The following is a 22,635-nucleotide window of genomic DNA, read 5'->3' on the forward strand; positions in this document are numbered from 1 at the left end:
TCAATGTACCACTTTTAATATATAAAAAAACATTACAGTTTATATCAATATAATTTATGAACATTTGTAACTCTGTGCATTGAATCATTTTGATGCAATGAGTTGCGTATGACTAAAGAGCACAATCCGAACTTTTCCCGTGCTATACTTCCCAGAAAAAAGAAAATCCCGCCGATTAGTTACACGGCCCCTAATAACATACGGGTTAAACACAAAAAACAACATCAAAACGTCAACTAACCCCGTTAATTATTGCTAAGGTCCCCTATATATATTTGGACTCCACCAGCAGTACACAGTATAAAGACAAGTTAATAATTTATGGGTTAAATGTATTACAAAATGAATGATCAATAAATGGTATTATAGGCAGGTTTGGTTTTATTTTTGCTACAAAAAAGTACACTTTATCCTTGTATTACATTAAGTAGAGAACAAAACTATTTTGGAAGGACTCAAAGCTTGGATTAAGGTATTGATATATAACGAAATCAGTTGTTTTTTTATCATCCATTCCCTACACTAATATTTTCCAGAACTATACTCAGTCTTTTGAAAAAAGAATTCGAATGAGATAGGTTAACGAAATTAGGTCCTTCCAGTGCTTGTGTTGAACAAAATTGTACACAACAACGAACCAAGTTTCATTTCTTCTGGGCCCTATTGTTACTGACAGAATTAGTTAAACAGCAAAGTAATAGCACAATATTAGAGCGATTTGTTTGAGAATATGGTTATCATCAAGTTCAGGAATTCACCAAAAAAAATAAGTGCTGCCAACTAGGTTGATTATTGTGGAGTAGATAAAAATTATCACAAGCAACTGTTGCGCATGCGCCCATCAGGAAGCACAAAGAAGAAGAAAAAGGCGCGAAGTTTTCCCTCTTGAAACACTGGGCAATAAATTACAACAAAGTGATCTAAGAATCAGATATTGATTGGAACACATAGCTACTGTGAAGAACCCTCGTCCTCGATTCGCGCAGACATCACAGAAGCAGACTTCCATTTCATTATTTACACTTTATACAGTATTAAGCCGGGGTGGAGTGGGAAGCTTAACACAAGCCGTTCACAGAATTCACCTGACTACAAGCCAACATGAGAATGTCTCTCTTTTCTTTGGGAAACCTCAATTCCCGTCCTGCCAATCTTGCGGCTTCAAGCTCTTGTTCAGCATTTCCCAGTTCTCTAGATATGATGCCAGATGACTCCTGCTCACGCGCTATCCAATCTAACGCCATCTGCGAACGCATGTCGTCGTCTAGTGTACGATGAGAGTAATGGGCAACGACTTCCTGGCGTGAACACTGTCGCTCACGCATAGCTTTTAAGCTTCCATTCCAGTGAAGTAACTGGAAGACGGTCATCAGCTCCTGGAACTCCAACATGGTGCGTCCTTTGTTGGCCTCCAGCATAAATCGAAAAGCCTCAATACCGCTGTTGGGTCCATCAGTATTACCCTAGGGAAGAGAAGATATTCGATTTTATTGCTTATGATTGGATACAATTAAAATTATTCTTAAATTATTTTTGAAGAAACAAATCCGTGTCACCAATAGATGCGTTTCAATTATGCTTCATAAATTACAAGCTTTGTTCTAACAAGATGTTGTGTTAAAGAAAAAAAACAACAGCTTTAGTTTCCTTAACCTGAGGGTGTATGTTAGATATAGAAGACTGTTCATTTTAATTTTAATACGAGAGTATTATTGAGTTTATAGTGTGTGAGCATTAAAAGTGAATTATATTAAAAGTGATAGCTATGACAAGTTTCTTTATGTAACTTTGTATGAGTCGTATGGTGTGTATGTAGTTTAACTGTCGTACTAAGTTTTTGTAATATTGTTGACGTCATCTTACTCGAAGCTTCTAAGTTTTTCTGTCGCGTGTTTTAAATACGTGTAGATACAGAAGTAATTTAAGTTAATGGAAGTAAAAGTGAAAAAATTAAATTAGACTACGTGATTGTCAGTTTATTTGGAACGAGCGATTTCTAAAGTGAAAGTTTCACAGTCTGTATTGTAATAACAGAGCTAGAGAAGAATAATTCGTCTTGTCAATTAAGTTCTAAAGTAATTGAACTAGCCTGTAGACTTTTGATGTAAAAGATAAATATTTAAACCTCTAGATTGACGTGTGATAACTTATAGTGTAAAGAATTTTCTTGTACATACGTTTGACTTGTTTTGAATACATCATTTGAAAACAAGTGGATTTTATGCTGTCCATTTATTATTGAAATTATCGCTGACAAATCACAGTCACCTACTGTAAAGAATCCAGCCTTATACAAAACCTGACATTGGCGAGCCAACCAGGATTATACAGTTGTAAATGGTAGTTAACTTTTTAATGTGGAAAACATGTTTTTTTTTAATTTTATGGCTGCTGTGTAATAATGTGAGAACTTCACAATAACCTTTAGTTTCACTATTAGTTATGATGAATCGTTCATACACGTGACAAAAAAGTCTTAAGTTTTGGCCACTATCACAGATTGAATGTCAATAGTTACGCTTGGTATAACAGATTTCAAAACATGGTGTTGGACACAAAGCAACATCTCACCTTTCACAAAAATATCTTATTTTACTCCTGATTTTCTTTTTATCTGGTCCAGTATGAGAGCAGCAAACCTTGCATTGTCGTGTTGGAGTGTTTTTGCCTTCATTTGGTGGAATAAACTTTGGGAAATGACGCTGGTTAGTTGCAAAGGATTTGATTTGTTCAGTGATGGTCTTCCTCTGCAAGGAATTGTGGCCGGATCAGGATAAGTTTCAAGAATTCTCTTGATCAGCTTTATTCTGAACTGTAAGTGATTCATTTTTCCCAAAGGCACAGATGTGTTGTCGTTTTGAATAGAATATAACTGTTGAGCACAGTTTGAGCAAGTGGCGAAATTGTTTTTGTACCACATTTTATGTATCTTATGTTCTGCTGGATACGCAACAAGCATCTGATCCATCGTGTCTATGGCTCCTATAGTTTTGTTGTACATAAGCACTGCAGTGGGTCTTTGTTTATCTCCGCGACGTGTGTGTACAATCGTCATTTCATTTTTGTGCAACGTTGACAAGAGAGTGACCTCTCTTTTATCTGACCACTTCATAGCCACCATGTCATATGTATACATTGCAGTTGTTTGACCACGAGAAATTTTCTTCTTCAATTCAGATGGCATGTGTTTTCGATTTATCCCCAGAGCCCATGGAGTGTCTGGGAGAAAGTGGAGCACAAGACGAAAGGAAAAAGAACTTACAGAAAGAGGACCAGAGGGGAGTGCTGTACCAGATCTATCAAGGCAGTTATACTGGGGAAGTTAAACAGATCATTGTACCAACAGACTACTTCACTCAAGTGATGAAGTTGGCTCATGAGTCGATTGTGGGAGGACACCTAGGAGTAAAGAAAATGGCACACAGAATCACCAGCGACTTCCGTTGGCTGGGGATCATCGGAGATGTGACCAGATTCTGCAGGTCAAGTGATATCTGCCAAAGAACAATACCTACACGGACGGTAGCTACGTTGCCACTGGGTGACATGCCTCTCATAGAAGAGCTATTCAGCAGAGTAACTGTGGACTTGATTGGACCACTAGCACCTGTTTTTTGACAAGGGCAGCCAGTGTGTGCTGACAGTAGTCGACTATGTGACACATTATCCAGAAGAATAGCACTGCTAAAGATAGACACACACAGAGTAGCAGAAGCCCTCCTGGAAGTGTTCTGCAAAGTAGGCCTTCCAAAAGAAGTCCTGAGTGCCAGATGGACCCAGTTTACTTCAGAACTGATGCAAGCGGTATGCAGATACATCAGCACTAGGCAACTCTTTACCACCCCATACAACCCTAGATGTAATGGACTTTTTGAGAAAGTCAATGGAGTCTTAAATAGCATGCTGAAGAAGATGTGCCAGGTAAGACCACGTGACTGGGATAGGTACCTACAGGCACAAGCAAGTACAGGTTTTTCACTTTCCCAGTTGTAGTATGGAAGAACAGTATGAGGTCTGGTGCAGATATTGAAAGAGCTGTGGACAGAAGAAGAAAAGTCAGAAGTGAAGAACACATATTAGTATATATTAGATGTCAGAAACAGCCTGGAGGAGACCTGTCAATTCGCTAGAAAGAACTTGTATGCATCTCAAGGCAGTCAGAAGCACTTCTCTGGCAAGAAGGCCAAGAATCGATGTTATAAAGTCGGACAGGAGATTTTGGTTCTGCTACCTACAAACAACAACTCACACTGCAGTGGAAAGGGCTTTTTGAAGTGCAGGAAGAGGTTAACAGAATGGATTATAAAATGAAAGTAGATGGGATGACCAAGATCTACCACGCCAATCTGTTGAAGAGATACTTCGAGAGGGAAAAAGACCTAACAGGTGTAGCTACTGATGCACAGATAGACATGGCAGGTGTGGCTGTCATAGATGCAGAATCAGGAGACAGTGACTTTGTCATAGAATATGAAGACCTACTGTACCTAAAATCACTGGATGGAAATGAGACATACAAAGACATACAAAGTGAAAAACTGATGGGAAAGCAGAAAAAAGAAATACAAGATATACTATGTCAGCATGCAGATATATTCACACCTTATGCAACACAATATCGAGACCATGGCCAGGGATCCAGTCAAGGTGCAGCCTTATCAGATGCCCTATGTGATGAGAGACTTGATAAAACACGAAGTCGAGGCAATGTTAGAAGCTGGAATCATCGAGCCTTTGAATTCAGCCTACTGTTCATCAGTGGTAATCATAAAAAAGAGGAATGGCTCAAACTGCTTCTGCATAGACTTCTGGAAGTTGAACTTTGTGACAAAGTTTGACTCGAAATCTATGGGCAATCCAGAGGTTATTGTGGCAAAGCTAGACGGGGCCAAATTCTTTTCCAAGATCGATCTCAGTAAAGGTTATTGGCAGATCCAATGGAGACAGGATCTAGAAAGAAGATGGCCTTTATGACACCAGATGGGAGTCACCACTTTAAGAGAATGCTGTTTGGGTTAGTCAACTCAGCAGCAACATTCAACTGCATGATGAGGAAGGTGTTGCACAAACCCACCAACATTGAGAATTATGTGGATGACATTCTGACCCATGCAGCCAGGTAGAAAAACCACCTGAAGAAACTTAGAGTGCTGTTCATGCAAGTGAAGGCAGCAGATCTAACCATAAGACCATCTAAGCGCTAATTGGTTATTCTGTGCAGGACCTTGTTGGACACAAGGTAGGTAACTGAAAGATTACCATAGAAGAAGAGAAGCTAGCCTGCATACAAGATGCACCAACTCCAATGACCAAAGATCAAGTCAGATTCTTCATGGGATTAATGGGATACTACAGGAAGTTCATCCCAAACTACGTTGAAGTTGCTGCACCATGGACTGACCTGGCCAAGAAAGGCTTACCGAATAAGGTAAAGTGGGAATAAACAAAGCAGATAGCATTCCAGAAGTTACATATGTTGGGAAGTTCACAAATTCTTAGAATGCCAGACTTCAACAAGCTTCATTCAGACTGATGCTTCAGACATTGGAATTGGAGTGGTACTCCTACAAAAACATGAATATCAATTGTTTCCAATAATGTACATAAGTACAAAGCTCTTCAGTAGTGAGAAGAACTATTCTGTGATTGAACGAGAGTGTCTGGCCATCATATTTGCCATTCGAGAGTTCCAGAACTACCTCTATGGGAAGGAATTCATCATCCAGATGGACCATCAGCCACTTGCATACATCCAGAGGTGCAAAATCAACAGTGCAAGGATCATGAGGTGGGTGTCGTATCTCCAGAACTACCAGTTCTGTATTTATGCCATCAAGGGGACTGTAAATGTTGATGCAGACTGTATGAGTAGACTTTGTGTATAAACTGAAAACACGAAAACATTTTCTTCAAGAGGGGGTATATTGTTAGATATACATGACTGTTCATTTTGATTTTAATACAAGATTATTATTTAGTTTATATTGTGTGAGTGTTAAAAGTAAATTACTTTAAATGTGCTAGTTATGACAAGTTTCGTTATGTAACTCTGTACGAGTCATATGGTGTGTATGAAATTTAATTGTTGTACTGGGCTTTTGCAATATTTTTGACGTCATCTTACTCGAAGCTTTTACATTTTTCTCATTATGTTTAATATTGTTGTTACTAAAGGGTTAGATATTTCTAAATTTTTTCTGTTGCATGTCACAAATACGTGCAGATACAAAAGTAAGTTAAGTTAGTGGAAGTAAAAGTGAAGTTGGATTGAGTGATTGTCAGTTTAACCTAAACGGACGATTTCTAAAGTGAAGGTTTCACAGTTTGCATTGTAATAACAGAGATAGAGAAGAATAATTCGTCTTGTTAGTGGGATTCTAAAGCAATTGAACCAGCCTGTGTGGACTTTCGATGTAAAAGAGAATTATTTAAACCTCTAGATTCATAGTGTAAAGACTTAGTTGCACATACGTTTGACTTGTTTTGAATATATTATTTTAAAACAAGTGGCCAACAAGTTACAGACACCTACTGTAAAGAATTAGGCCCTATAAAACGTTGACAGTGTAATTAATGTACAACGAAACCAAGTAACACTCGATTGACATGTCAACAAAGATGACGGCGATGGGGGAAAAAAAATATCTCCTCTAGGTGATATTATATATATATTTATATGAAGTGTCTGATTTTACTAGTAATGCTACACACACAAACCTCAAATGAAACGATTCCAAATTCTAAGTCAAGTGTTTGTCGATAGGGGACGCTCTACTCAAATTATACAAAATTAACTTATGAAGTGTCGGATTTTACTGGTAATGCGACATATAAACCTCAAACGAAGCAACTCCAAATTATTCGAACTATTTCCTATACTTATAAGTCAAATGCTTACATATACTGGTAATGCGACATATAAACCTCAAACGAAGCAACTCCAAATTATTCGAACTATTTCCTATACTTATAAGTCAAATGCTTATATATATTGGTAATGCGACATATAAACCTCAAACGAAGCAACTCCAAATTATTCGAACTATTTCCTATACTTATAAGTCAAATGCATTTCGATAGGGGGCGTTCTAATTAAATTATACAAAATAAACTATTGGATGCTAAAAGCAAAATGAATTATAATACTTGACATGAAATAGTTCTACATTTTATGTAAATGTAAAAATGCGGTTCTAAGCAGATCAAAGTAAAAATTAAGCACTCTCTCAAAAGACAACTCAGTACTGTACTATACAGTTTGTCAATCCATCAGATAAAATCTCACTGCAGTACGATAGACGCAGGTGCTTGACTTTTGAATGGACTGAATAAAACGCTAGTGAGGCACGGTGGTTATTTAATATCTGTTAAATTAGCTATCTTTTCTCAGAGGGTTGCGACTACCGCAACTCTAAGAGGAGTGTAGTTATTCAATTCTGCCTCTTCGTTATGTATTGTAATCCGATTTAGTTTTTTATGTTGAAATTACACTACTGAAACATTTTAAGACTGTCCACTTTCAACAACGCTCACCTTGAAGGACGCTTTAGCATCGGCTACTGCTTTTTCGATGAAATCATCAGAAATTTTTCTGCAAGGGTGTTCATTAAATACGGAGTTCATGAGCGCGATCTTGGCGGTACTGCGTCTTGCCTCTGCCTTTGTTGGACAATTCTGTAATACAGGACAAATAAAATAAATGAGATTTTCTGGATCAAATCAGTGCGAATAGCACAGTAAAAAAATCACAAGAAAACAGTTTATGTTGCTCTAAACAGAACTATTCACACATCAAAAAATAAAGGAAAGAAAACAGTGCTGTTAACACAGAAAAAAGTTTCTGTGAACAGAAACAGTATTGTGCTAACACAGCAAACAATTAAAAACAAAGAAAAATAGCTTGTGTAGCTATAAATATTACGGTTAACAGAGTAACGAAAATAAAACAACTTGTGCATCGAAAACAGTACAGTTAAAGCAGCAAAAAAATAAAAATAATAATAATTAGGTCATGTTTGTTTACGAATTGCGAAATAACGCCCTCTTTATTAGAAACTGGGAAGTACACATAATAATTTTTCATCAGAAAATTATCAAAAGAAACTAACTTTCGCCATCTTAGTCATGAACACGTTACACAGCCTTTAGGAATTTTCTATCGCAACCCAATTTAAAGGTGTCAATTTTACATTTTTCATCAAAAAATGTCAAGTTAATCGTGGAAAATTTAGTGATGGTCAAATCCACAAGAGGGACCACACGTAATTCCAGAAGCGTAATTTGTTACAGTTTGTGTGTTTGTAGTTAAGCGCACTGCTTAAACAATGAGCTATCTGTATTGTGCCCACCATAGGTATCGAAACCCGATTTTTAGTGTTATACATCCGCAGACTTACCGCTGAGCCACTGGGGGGCATTTTGATTCAGCAAATCGAGAAAGAAATCAGTCTTATCCAACTTTTAAACTGACAATTATAAACTTTAAAATGTCCAGATTTGTGAGTAACTAAACTGAATGATGATACTCATTATTACTGCAAGAAGTGGTTTTGTTTGTTTGTAATTATGCACAAAACTACACAATGGGCTATCTGTGCTCTGCCCACTACGGTTATCGAAACCCAGTTTCTAGCGTTGTAAGTCCGCAGACATGCCGCTGTGCCACTGGGATGGGGGGGGGGCGCAAGTGGTAACGTTCAATTCGCTGAGATTTCTCTAATAGGGAAGTATATACAAAGTGTTATGACGTGTAATAAAAAAATATTTTTTTTTACAGTTGAAAAAAACAAATGAAAAACAAGAAAGATGTTCAGTATCAATTAAGTCATTTTGATTAAGATGGAATTAATTAGCTGAAAAAGAAGAAGAAAGAATCAGACGGCCCCTGCGGTCACATGGACACAAATGATGAATGAAGAAGGTAAAGGGATCCTGGTCTCTGAATCAACCAGCAATCTCTCTTTTTCTGCAGATCCCAATTAAGTAAATGAAATGAAAAATGGAAGAAAAAGCTGACTGCCCAATGCAAGTCCTGCAATGGGCCTTTGTTTGGTTGATAGCGAAATATTACGATCAATTTATCATCATGTATATATACATATATACATACGCAGCATTAAATGATTAAATAAATTTTACTCTGGACTGGGTAAGAGTCTGCCATATTTGGCAGTATAAGCTATTGACACAACACACGCTGATATGCGAGGAAGGTAGTACATTGGATTCCAAGGGGACGGTCCAATAACCATCTAAGTTACAACGATTTGTATAGACTTACTCCGACATACAAACAAGTTCAATATCCAGTGTCTAAATCACAGGAGGTTTGTGCAACAAAATACATTCAGTTTAGTATTGCAGGGCTTTGAGCCCCGGTTTTCTTTCCCCTTTGTTGTTGTTGTGTTTGTTAAATTCCACGTAATCAAAACCTGTTTTAAATATTTAGTAACTATCCAATCACATTGGATACAATGTACAGTAAAAGCAACATATTTACAAACCGGTTTGGGATGTTTGTTTTCTGGCTGCGTTTTTCTTCTCTGTCCATAAAATTACATATATCTATACATATCAGCCTTTAAATGCGACATCTATTATATATACCACTCTCTAAAATCGATATCAATATACAAAAGCCTCTAAGAGCGACATCTATGGGCACCAGCTTCTAAATGAGATATCTATATATACCACACTCTAAGATCGATATCTGTATGCAACAGCCTCTAAGAGCGATATACCAGTGTGTTAAGGAACAAAGTTATAACATTGCTATTGGTTTGGTTTGTTTTGAATTTCGTGCAAAACTACATGAAGGCTATCTACGCTAGCCGTTCCTAATTTAGCATTGAAAGACTAGAGGGAAGGCAGCTAGTCATCACCATCCACCACCAATTCTTGGACTACTTTTTTACCAACAAATAGTGGGACTGACCGTAACATTATAACGTCCCCACGGCTGAACGGGCGAGCATGTTTGGTGGGACGGGGGATTGAACCCGCGACCCTCACATTGCGAGTCAAGCGCCACCTAACCACCTAGCTAACAATGTCAGTTAAGTTTTCAAGATTTTTTTTACAAAGTTCGGTATTTTAATGGCAAATGTCTTATAGGAACCTCAGTCCCAAAAGGAAGGGAATAATCGTAGAATTATCCTATTATTACGAAAAATATTAAATTTTTCAGTGAGGTTAACATACAGTGATTTGTAACATGTGCTGCCGGAACTTACTTCCGTAATTTACTTATTTTATTTTTTTACAGTGTAAGCAGAGTTTTAAAGCAAACAAACCTTCTAAGCTTCCGTATGTTTGTTACAACATTGTTCTTCCTCACTGTGTATTTATTGTTAGATTCTCTCTGTATTTAGTATATTGCTAACAATCCTAAGTATTTAGGACTGCACTTGACCGGCATGCCGCCAAAGGGCGCCAAACGAGTGTCGACCTCAGATAATGGGAAGGGGGAAGAGAAGAGGTAGAGATAAAGATGTCATCAAAGAATATGACGTCATAGTTCCATGCAGTATCACCAGAGGGCGTATTGCCAAAGGATACGTTGCTTGGCCGCCATGACGTCTATGAAGTGTCACCAGAAGACTTATTGCTAGGGTCGCGTTACTAGGCCACCATGACAGGCGGACATGACGTCATAGTTCCAAGAAGTAGAACCACAATCATGATGAGATCATCATATGTCTCAACATGTAATCAATGGCTAGATTTACTATAGTTGGTTCATGTATAAAATATTAATTCATTAGTTCTACACTTAATCATACTTTTTATATTTCCTGACCTTTTTTATGTAAATCACTTATGGTCCTGAAAAGGACGCTCATTTAACATTCAAACTTACGACAATCCTACTTACAATAAAGAACAAGACAATATACAACTGATTTTGATTTAACATACTGATTATGGTCTTAGTTTCTATATTTAAGCAAACTTTTTTTACAATTATTGTCCAATCATGTAAGTAAAATTAACAAGTATCATACATACTTAACAAAAACTTAGGTACTATAAACATCTTAGTTTATAATTTACTGAATTAGCTTTCATACAAATTATGTCCATTCCAACTCAATATGTAAGATTTTACATAGCTTATAAACGATAATTTACAATTCTTGTACTTTACAACATTTGGGCAAAAGTTCAGTTTAATTATCTCATGTTATAATTTCGATGGACTCAAAAAATAAAATTAACGAATATGAAACAATGTTATGGTAACAACTAAAATCAGTGGTGCTATATATGAGTTCTAGTTCGAAAACAGAAAGTAGTAATTTAGAAGCAGAAAAATATCCTAATGTAACATCAAATATTGAGAATTTCCTGAATGTCCATTTAGCTTTCTGTATTGTTATGTAAAGTGCATGAATGGATAATTTTGTTTTACTGACTGTTAAGTTCAGTGACATACAAAATCCACTTTTCATTGTCAGGTTTAATGTATAGTGGACATGCAGTTTGTTTTGGTTGCAAAGTTTATTCTGTAATAATAGACAGTAAACATGATGGATTTATAAAATGTGAAATAAAAAGGTATGTACTTTCTTGTTTTTTGTCATAAGGAACAACAAAATGAAATATTTTGTCAAGAACTTTTTTTTATCACAGCTATTTTACTGATCTTATTTGTTCTTAAAATCTTCAAAGGTAGGATACATGCTCATATTATTTGATAAATCTTGTATAAAGTCGTCTTTCTCTGCAGTATCCCAGAAAATTTCATTGGTAGGACCTGATAAATTTAACTGTGTTACTCTTTGATTAAACATAGATTGAACAATAAATTTATTCACTCTTGTCAATATAGATCTCAAGTATAACCATACACATTCATTATGATTTAACACGTTAAAGAATGATGAGTTTGACTAAGTTTTTCGATTTCACATGCTTCACAATGTTCTTTCTTCAGTACTTATAAAATAGGGTACACTTATTCAGCATACATATTAATAAGATTTGGCTTAATCTGTTTATTCAATTACTTTCATTTTGAACTATAGTATTTAAGTAAATATCAAAATAAGAAATCTGTGGACATAAGTTCTGCCATTCTGAACTTGATAATGTTGTAAAGCACAAGAATTATACATTATCGTTTATAAATTATATAAAATCTTCATATTGAGTTAGAATGGACATATTTTGTATCAAAGTCAATCCAGTAATTTATAAACTATGATGCTTATAGTACCTGAAGTTTTTGTTAAATATGTTGGACTATGATGAAACGTGAGTTTTAGATAAGATAATCACAGAATACTGTTTTGTAACTTATGATCTTTCTATAAAGTGAAATAATCGAAGAATTATAGTTAAAAGCCAGTTATGTTCATTTGTGTATTTGGAAAACTGCTAAGTTTAAATGTACATAAAGTTTTGAAAGATCTAGAAACGAACATGTAATGTTTTTTTTTCAATGTGATTAATAAACAAAGGTCAAAATGCGTCAGCAACTGGTAAGTTGAAATATCTCACATCCCCACACTGTATGTTTGACCACGTGACGACCTCCTAACAAACACATGTCTTGACATCAGTGCCCAGTCTGTTTCTGTGTGTCTGATGTTTCCTAATAAACAGTGTCTTAACGTTTAGTCTCAAAGTTTTATAAATTTTAATCTCCAAGGGAATGGATGGATAAACAGTAAGTCATTAATTTATTATTTTTAGATGCAGCAAAATTAAATCATTCATAGAATATTATAACATGCATTATATATATAAAGTGAAACAGTATGTTAAATTATATAGAGAATTAAATAATTGTCTTTTTAAGTAAGTCATTCATTTATTATTTTTAGTTATAGCAACATGAAATAATTCATTGAATATTGTAACATGCATTATATGTATATATAATATAAAAAGTGAAACAGTATGTTAAATTATATAGAAAATTAAATAATCGTCCTTTTTCAGAACGAAAAAGTATGTAAAGTATATTAGTGGTTATAATAACTGCCTCATTCAAATAGTAAATAATATGCGTTATAATAGTTGTCTCGTTAAAATAAGAGTTTTTGAGTCCTTTTGAGGACAATAATTGCAAAAAGTATGCTTAAATCTAAAATCTAAAATTATAATCAGCATGTTAAATCAAAATCGGTTGTGTATTTTCTTGTCCTTTATCGTAAGAAACAATATTTTGTCAAGAACATTATTATATGGATAAAGACAAACTAGTCAAACAGTAAAACTGTCGTAAGTTTGAATGTTAAATAAGCGTCCTTTTCACGACCACATGTGATTTGCATATATAAGGTCAGGAAATGTAAAAAGGTATGATTAAATGCAGAACTAATGAATTAGTGTTTTATGCATGAACAGACTATATTAAATCTCTGCCATTGATTACATGTTGAGACACGTTGATCCACTTCATAGACGCCATTGTCTCTGACGTCATGTCAGCCTGTCATAGAAACCTAGAAACTCAATCACAGCAATGCGACTTTTGGTTCCACTTCGTGGAACTATGAGGTCATCGCCTCTACCCCTTCCATCCCCTCCCAATTGCCCTGAGGTCGATACACCTGTGGCGCCCTCTGAGGACGTGATGGTCAAATGCAGGGATAACTACTATCCGATATTCATAAATATCTGCTTTCTCACCAAACGTTGGTTGGGTATTTTTTAAATATTTCTGTATATCTTGAGTCATGTTGTTCCTATACTTCTTTTACTTCTGGATGAATTTAACATTTATTTCTATGCTCCTTTACTCCTGGTTGAATATTTGGTTCTTCATTTATTATCAACTTATTATGACAAAAACACCATAAGTAATTATCTCTGGAACTGCCCACAAAAGCTGACAATTAATGACCTACGATTTTCTCATATGTTTAGTGCATGATAAAACAACGAGTTTTGTCATTCCTGATTATGAACTTAACACACTTTTAATTACAAAGTCAGTAGCTAAAGAAATGTTCACACACTTTGAATTGAGTCTTATATACAGGGTTGAGAATGTTATATTTTCCAAAAATGAATTTGAATATACATAAGTCACCTGACAACCATAGCTGATATAAAGTCGCGATGGAATTGGAATACATCAGAAGTACATTTTAGCATCACTTGGCGTTTCATAGATTGTGTGATGCAACAAAAACTGACTGCTTTAGAGAAAAGTATGTAACAGCCATTTCCATCACCAAATATTCATTAAGCTCATAAAGATTTGTTAAGATCGAGGATTTAGAATTTCCAACACGGTTACATCCCTTACACTTAATGATATTGGAAAATGAAGGACTATGGGTCAACTTGGGGCATCACGACCATCTAGAAAAACACTTTCTACAAGTCGTGCCCCAGTTGTGGTAAGCAAAGTACGGCGCCTTGTAAACATAGAAGTCAGTCGTAAAAGCTGTCCACGTTCCTCGTGAAACAGAATGCAATATAATTAAAAGTTTCTCTGTCTGGAAATGAGGCCAACAGGTTATGGATCGACCAAGACAAGGATTCCATTCAATACCTAAAGCAGCTGTAGAATGAAACTGATATTCATGCTATTCAATACGAAGACATTTCAGTTATGTCGCCTATGAATTTATGGGTGAAGATAGTTGAAACAAGCGCTATGAAACTATCGTCCTCGTACAATAGATTTATTGTGGGAAGCCAGCAAGGAAGAGTGGTTTACATCTGACAAGACAGTTTTAAGACGGAGTCTTTTGTAATAGAAATAACACCTCAGGGCTACAGTCAAAATGCAGTGTCGTCAGATAGAGTAGGACTGGGCGTGGCGACATGGACTATAACGATGTAATAAGGCTCCAAAATCGATTTCGAACAACGTATTCAACCCTCTGTAATAGCAAATAATCTAAAAATTACACCATGTATAAGGCTCTATTACAGTGTTAAATAATGAAACTAATACATTAACTTATTTTCAAGGTCTTACTTAGCGGTTAGAATGGCTATAATTTTTCAGTTTATAATAGTGACGACGGGATAGCCACTTTTAACTAATACACCGTTTAATTCTTAGACTAAATTTCTCATTGTTCAACGTTCTGCGCCACCTATCTGCTAGTAGACAATGTGCTCGTGACGGAACCACGGACTGAGGTTTCATTACAGGCGCGGCCTTGTCTCGACTGATTTATTTTCGAAAATATATAAAGCTTATATATAATAAGTATGTTTACCGGATCTTATTTCAAGTGCATTTATAGCAGCTTGCTAGAGGGCGCGGTTGTGTAATGCCAAGTCATGACAGATTACTGGCCTCTGAGTATTCTTGAAATAAGCGTTTACAACTTTAAACTACTAGTTCTGCTGAATCACACACAGATTGTGGGTGTTTGTCATTTCCCGGCATAAGATGAAGTTTGTAGGGGCGCTACAAGTTGAGCTTATTTACCATAATGAGTTAATAAATGTGTTTTTTTTTGTTATATATTTTTTTTCATGAGGAACGGGACGTATAAGAATACTAGTCTAAACACTAAACTATATTTTGTTGTTACTATTGGACACTTCTACAAACAACATTCAAGTATAATTAAAACAATGATAATAATTATAATATCACAAAAAGGCTTAGGCGTCATGTATAATCACATGTAAAAAATGGCATTTATGGCCAGTACTTGATTTGTTAATAGCTAGCTAACTTCAAAGTGTTACAACGCTAAAATCAGGGGCTCGATTCTCCTCGGTGGACACAGAAGATAGCAAGATGTGGCTTTCCTATAAGAAAAGAGACGGTCTAACAAACTTCAAAGTAGCCCTCCAGTGGCACAGCGTTATATCTGCGGACGTACAACGCTATAAACCGGGTTTCGATACCCGTGGTGGGCAGAGCACAGATACTTCATTGAGCAGCTTTATGCTTAATTCAAACAAACAAACACTTCAAAGTAAATAAAAAAAATTAAGATATTTTAGCCACCGTTCTTCAACTTCTTTTAATAAATTGTAATTTGCTTATCGATAAACACGCGCTTAGCTTAGCTAATCTGCTCATTCTGTTTGTTGCTTTGGAAAGCTCTATTTCTCTAAACAGATCACACTATATAGATCGCCTAACAAACAAAATTAATCGTATCAATACGTGTACGTGTGCGTGTGTGATTGTAGCGATTTGAGTGAAATTTTAATCGCAGATATAGATTAAATCTATGATGTTTCGTTCCGTCACCGAACATGCTCTCCTCTCCGGAGGTGTTAACGTGGATGATTTAGACCTAGACGATAAAAAAAGTATTAATTTCCCATTTTGACATCAGTTCAAAATTACACTGACAGAAACATAGGGAGTCGCAGTGCTAACTTAAAAAGAAAGTCATAGTGCTAACATAGATAGTGACAGTGTTAATATGAATATACATAATGCTAACATAAATAGTTACAGTGCAAACATGGTACAAACAAAATTTCAAATACGATTTTTAAACTTAGACCCAAAAAAAAATTAATAACAAAATCAAAGTTTTAATTTTCAGTTTTGTCTATGAACCGGTAAATCAGTGGAAAAAATAATTATTATCCAACATGATAACATTCAATCACTAAACATTAAAAAAAAAATCTAAAATCTTTAAGAAAACAAAGCGGATAATATATTGCTGTCATTAAAAATAATCGTGTTTTAAAAGAACATGATCCTCGAACGAGAGTTAACTCGAAAAACCGCTTATTTCGGCCAGGCGCCAGCAGCTAAGTGAACGGAGATCCGTGTTCCGTTACCAAGGTCAGCGAAGAGACCATTTTCCCACACTTGGCAAGGTGGGTGGTACAGTCTGAGTGTGGTACATTACTTCGTGTATTTTCATTATACCAGAATAACTAACCGTAGCATTAAGAAGTCCCAAGCATAGCAACAATATGAAGGAGAATCGGTACAGTGATCAGGCTAAACGCTTATAATTTTTTTGCCGGAGGGGTCTAACAAAGAATAAGGTTCTTTTCAATGTTGCCTGCTCTTTCTCACACACCATAGCGGACTAGAAGGGTCAAAGGTCGCGTTCTTAATACCAAGTTCTCAGGACTTTTATGTTTCGCTATTGTCCACATTATTAGAGGTAAGCTAACCGGATGGGGGAAAGAAAGAGGGGGAGAGACAGATTTGCTTATGTTCTCAGCCACAAGAGGGTGTAATCGTCACATGCAGTGGCGTAACTACGAAAGATTCCTCCTACATTTATTCCCCTTATCGGCAATTCTTAAGTTTGTCAGACTCTTCAGGTCCCCTTTTGGCTCGCCCCCCTCCTCCCGAAATTGCGGGGTGGGGGCATGCTTACGCCATTTGTCACGTGACTTTCGTTCGGTGTTTACCTTTGGGATCAGCTACTTCTCTTTCATCTGTTTCTCACACTCCATAGTTAAGTAAATTGTTTATATAACACATTTATCAAAGTAATTTTTATCAATAAAATTAGGCCTTCCTTTAAGAAAGATCAGCTAAGTTTTAGGTTTGGAAAAGCTGAGATTCTCTTCATATCACTCAATGTATCCCGAGACTCTTCACATCACTCAATATATCCTAAAACTTTCTTCACATCACTCAATGTATCTTGAAACACTCTTCACATCACTCATTGTATCTTGAAACACTCTTCATATCACTCAAAGTATCCTGAAGCTGTCTTCATATCACTCAATATATATCCTGAAACACTCTTCATATCACTCAATGTATCCTGAAACACTCTTCATATCACTCAATGTATCCTGAAACACTTCATATCACTCAAAGTATCCTGAAGCTCTCTTCATATCACTGAATGTATCCAACGTGTTTAAGGCTTAAAATGAAACACAGATTCTTAAGTTCCCTCCATGATTAATAATAATACTTGCATGATGTTTGATACCTTAACTTTTATGCACACATTAAGTTAATTTGATTGTAAATTATCATATTGAAGAACGACTTATTTTGGAAGGTCAATATGTTAGACTATATACTAAACGCCATACCTGAAAACTACCAAAGCAGCTACCACCAGGTAGGGTGACGTAGCACACATACGGAGGACTGGATGAAGGGACAGATTCATAGATGACAAGGGCTCCGTTTTTCAGGTCAGCTCCTCTAGCTAGTTTCATCTGCCAGAACTCCTGTAGCGCTTCAACTACGTTCACTAGCGGGGGTGAAAAAACACTTTCTGAATAACAGAAGAGGGTGGAGCACTTTGCAGTCATAAAACCGTGAAAGTATTAACCCAATTTACCAGAAGATCGTTTTATTGTATTGACATAATTTTATAAAGGTGTTTATTTTTGTTCTAAATAGAAAACCAAACATAGAAATAAAAGCACAGTTGAGAGAGAACGTTTGTATTGTTGAAGCTTTTGAAACTTACATAAGAAATAAATCATTCAAATAGAGGTAATAAATTAGTGATGCGTTTATGAGCTTAGATGTACGTTTTTTAAAGCACCTTATAAAGCAAAAGTAAATGTTTTCACGAGTTTATATTGTGCAGTGAGTGCACATTTTATTGTTACAATTTGTCTTCCTGAAAAGTGTGACACATACGACACAAAAGTATGACATGTAAATCAGATTGGGCAAACTTCACCATTACTGAGGATGTGCGCGGCTGGAATAATTAAGTGCGCGGCATTTGATTGGTTGTTGGGCGGCCGCACAGCATAGATGGAACGCTGTTCAGGAGTAAAAGCTGAAGTTTAGTCAAGACTTATATAATTACACAATCATTTGCATTCCTTTAGCGCCATCTAGACTTAAAACACCCAGAGTTTATAAAACATATGTCCAGTACTTTATTTTTTCTAAACCTGGACCAACTTCTTTGTTCAACACAGTATCTTTGTTTGTTTGTTTTTTCAATTTCTATTGTTTCTCTAATATTTAATTCACACTTCAACTCTACCTTATTTGTCAATTTAACGTTACTCCAGTCTATAACATGAAGATGTTCCTGCCACATGTTCTGCTAAAGCCGACTCGTTTACTTTGTATTTATCTACCGCATTGTTTTGTTCCTTGATTCTAAATTTGAAATTTGGCATGTTTGGCGAATGTAAGTTTGACCACAGACAAACGGAATTTTGTATCGCCTACATTTATCAGCTTCTTCTACTCTATATTTTATACTTGCGAGAAAGTTATGCAGTTTACAACGCGGAGAGAATGTTACATAACATGCTATAAATATTTAATTATGTTGCCTGTTCTTGTTGATAAACTTAGAACATGTGGCAGAAAAATCCTCATGTTGTCAACTTTAACCTTTCCCTTTAACTTTGTACATGATGACATTTTTAATTTATTATGTTTTTATACAATCTATCAACAATTTCGGGATTATATTTTTAGGCTCCAGGGCCGTAGGAAGCGGTAAGGTCAGTCAAATCATGGCCTGAACACTTTTTCATGGCATGTATTAAAACTTGCTTCTTTTAATTCAGCACGTTACGTTGTGTGTATGGAGTATTTGTAGCTAAAATGACTCAAGGTTTAATCTCATAACACGAAATTTTATATATTTTCTGGGGGGGGGGGCATGCCCCAAGACTCCCATCGAAATAGCATGCTTTGCATACATCGTTTGTCATATTGTTTAACTGTGGCAATGATCTGATCACTCAAATATTACTTCGTACGGCAATGCTAGGTATATGTTTCAATAATATTAACTCTGAACTCATATCACAATTGCGAGTGCAGGTTTTTAAAGCCCTAAATACAAATGTGAAAAAAAGGCGGATAGTTTTGGGGTCAATGGGTGACACGATCTATTGTGTGGTGGACAGCCACGGAAAACGGTTTTCTATAAACAGACGTTGCGAGACGCCTAATATCCCGTTTAACGGTCCTGGGAATTTAACTAACCCTATTTTTCCATCTCCAACGTAAATCTAATAGTAGGACTGATCGGATTGGGATGTCTTTCAAACAGCATTTATGTCTCAATGTTACTCCGCCACACCAGAAACGTGTCATCTACATAACTTAACCACACCAAAGGTTTCACTTCAGAAGCGCCATTTGTTCAAGGTTTGTCAAAAAGAATAGGTAACATAATAAAAAAAATATATATATACAATGTAGTGTAATATTTTCTCCGCGTTTTAAACTAAATTATTTTCTCACGTACGTATGGAGCAAGCAGGCAGAAGTAATCAGGCCCCAAAGTCACTCCTCGCGTACATATGGAGCAAGCAGGCAGAAGTAATCAGGCCCCAAAGTCACTCCTCGCGTACATGTGGAGCAAGCAGACAGAAGTAGTCAGACCCCAAAGTCACACCTCATGTACATATGGAGCAAATAGGCAGAAGTATTCAGACCTCAAAGTCACATCTCACGTACACATGGAGCAAGCAGGCAGAAGTAATCAGACCCCAAAGTCACACCTCACGTACATGTGGAGCAAGCGGACAGAAGAAATCAGACCCTAAAGTCACATCTCACGTACACATGGAGCAAGCAGGCAGAAGTAATCAGACCCTAAAGTCACACCTCACGTACATGTGGAGCAAGCAGACAGAAGTAATCAGACCTCAAAGCCACACCTCACGTAAATATGGAGCAAATAGGCAGAAGTAATCAGACCCCAAAGTCACACCTCACGTACATGTGGAGCAAGCGGACAGAAGTAATCAGACCTCAAAGTCACACCTCACGTACATATGGAGCAAGTAGGCAGATGTAACAGATAAAACTGAACTATAAACCTACTTGAATGTTACCAGGAACGTAACGAGGGGATGTGAGGAAAATGTCGTCCCCCCTAAAACAAATCCAATTTTCTATAAATTTTATAGGCAAAACTTTATGAGTCTTTTTTTTAGGGGGGGGGATAATAAATATTTTGTTGCAACGCATTTTTAGGCAAACGATGAAAGTGCCAAAAATAATTCTGGAAATATCCGGCAAAAGATGACAAAAGTCCTAATTGGATCATGTGAAGCACATTAGTCTGCCGACGGTTCTGATAGTTTTTAGTCCAGTATCATCGTTTTCTACATATATTTTCCTTTTAAGAATATCCGGAAATGCCGATTAACTTTTTATTCAGAACGCGCTAGTTTTTTATGGGTAAAATTCAGTCATACACCCCACCCCCTTCCCATATATAGGGACCTCGGTTTGGTACTTAAGGGTTGCTATAGAAAACAGTTAAAATAGTTGGAAAAAAAGCTTAGAAAGAAGGAGTCTACGTGACCAATGAAAAAGAATAGTATCTTATGATCACAGAAGATATAGACCAGATATAAACGCCATCTACTGTTTCATTTTATGACATTTTTTTTCACGAATGGTGATATTTCTATTAAATTATTTATTTGTATTTAATTTTTATCGTATTACCCACCATGCTTGCATCAAAATAACCTAACACTAAATTTGGGGACTGCTAAACTGTTATGATAGGTTTGATAAATTCTTTTCACATTACACTCGGGGACAACTAAACTGTTATTATTGGTTTAATAAATTCCTTTCACATTACACTTGGGGACTGCTAAACTGTTATGATAGGTTTGATAAATTCCTTTCAGACTACAGTCGGGGACTGCTAAACTGTTATGATAGGTTTGATAAATTCCTTTCACACTACAGTTGGGACTGTTTTTTTCCTTCGTAGTGCAAGAATAATCACACACACTTGTTAAAGAATATCTACAAACCATAATAGAACTGAAATACAGAAAAAATTAAAAATTCGATACGACATTCATCTCCCATAGACCAACTATATTGGTCTGCTAGGTCTATGATTCTCAGAAAAACGGGTACAACCAGTTCTATGTCTCCATGCACATTTATAAGATGGTTGTGAATCGCGTGTAAAACTTATAGATCACATATAAAATATTTAAAAAAATCATAATGTATCATCACCTGTACGTGCAATTCTCGTATTTTATTTTGTGTATTTTTTCCCTCTTCCTTAAACATGTGCAGTAAAAATTCATGCCATAGTCTAGATAAAAGCAAATGTCGTCCAATCAAATGAAAACCCACCAATCCAACTGGTAAATCCAGTACAGTAGACCTGTAACTACCGCCTTTATAAACAGCGAACGTTAACCTGCCCAGTTTAATTTAAACACCTAAATGTCTTTAATTGGAAGAATGCCAAACAGGAACAGTTCGTCTATTTATTAACGAAATAAAATTTTGAACGAAATATTAGTAAAAAGACTAAGAGATTAGTTGCGACACTATCGTGTGTCCTATTCAGTCCTACAGAATCTTGATATCAACTTAAAATATCGGTATTTGGAAATTATTTGACGATAATTACTAAAAATGACATAATTTAAATAACGTGCTATAGATAATTCAATATTATATTACATTAATATTTTGCTATACACAGTTTTGTAGCAAAATATTAATGTCTGTCCTTTGCCTAAACCACACTTACAGCTGAAATACGAATCTCCAAGACGCGACGAACAACAGGATTAGGCTTCGCATGACTGATGTCATACAATGAATGCTTTCCACTGAATGACGATGGACTACTGATGAGACCTTGCATGACTACTATTAAATAAAATGTTTTCTAGACTATTGTGGTTGTTATGTTTAACATTAAAACCAGTAGAAACATATACAGTAAATATTCACTTGGTAGCTAGTTCTATTCTTAATATATAACCTTCCAC

At 36.0% G+C, this 22,635-nt stretch overlaps 1 protein-coding gene across 2 annotated transcripts in view; it reads right to left on the reverse strand.

Moving 5' to 3' along the window:
* Positions 1 to 363: 363 nt before the first annotated feature.
* LOC106461329 (LIX1-like protein) overlaps positions 364 to 22,635 on the reverse strand; it is a 76,168-nt gene continuing 53,896 nt past the window's right edge. For both annotated transcript variants that reach the window (XM_013921147.2, XM_022388199.1), the window contains exons 2-4: positions 17,968 to 18,131; positions 7,534 to 7,674; positions 364 to 1,463 (exon numbers count right to left, since the gene is read on the reverse strand). In XM_013921147.2, the coding sequence (XP_013776601.2) occupies positions 1,059 to 1,463; positions 7,534 to 7,674; positions 17,968 to 18,131 (710 nt within the window). In that variant the 3' untranslated portion in view covers positions 364 to 1,058. The remainder of the gene's footprint in view (positions 1,464 to 7,533; positions 7,675 to 17,967; positions 18,132 to 22,635) is intronic.

The sequence above is a fragment of the Limulus polyphemus genome, unplaced genomic scaffold, assembly GCF_000517525.1.
Source record: "Limulus polyphemus unplaced genomic scaffold, Limulus_polyphemus-2.1.2 Scaffold935, whole genome shotgun sequence".
Taxonomy (NCBI): domain Eukaryota; kingdom Metazoa; phylum Arthropoda; class Merostomata; order Xiphosura; family Limulidae; genus Limulus; species Limulus polyphemus.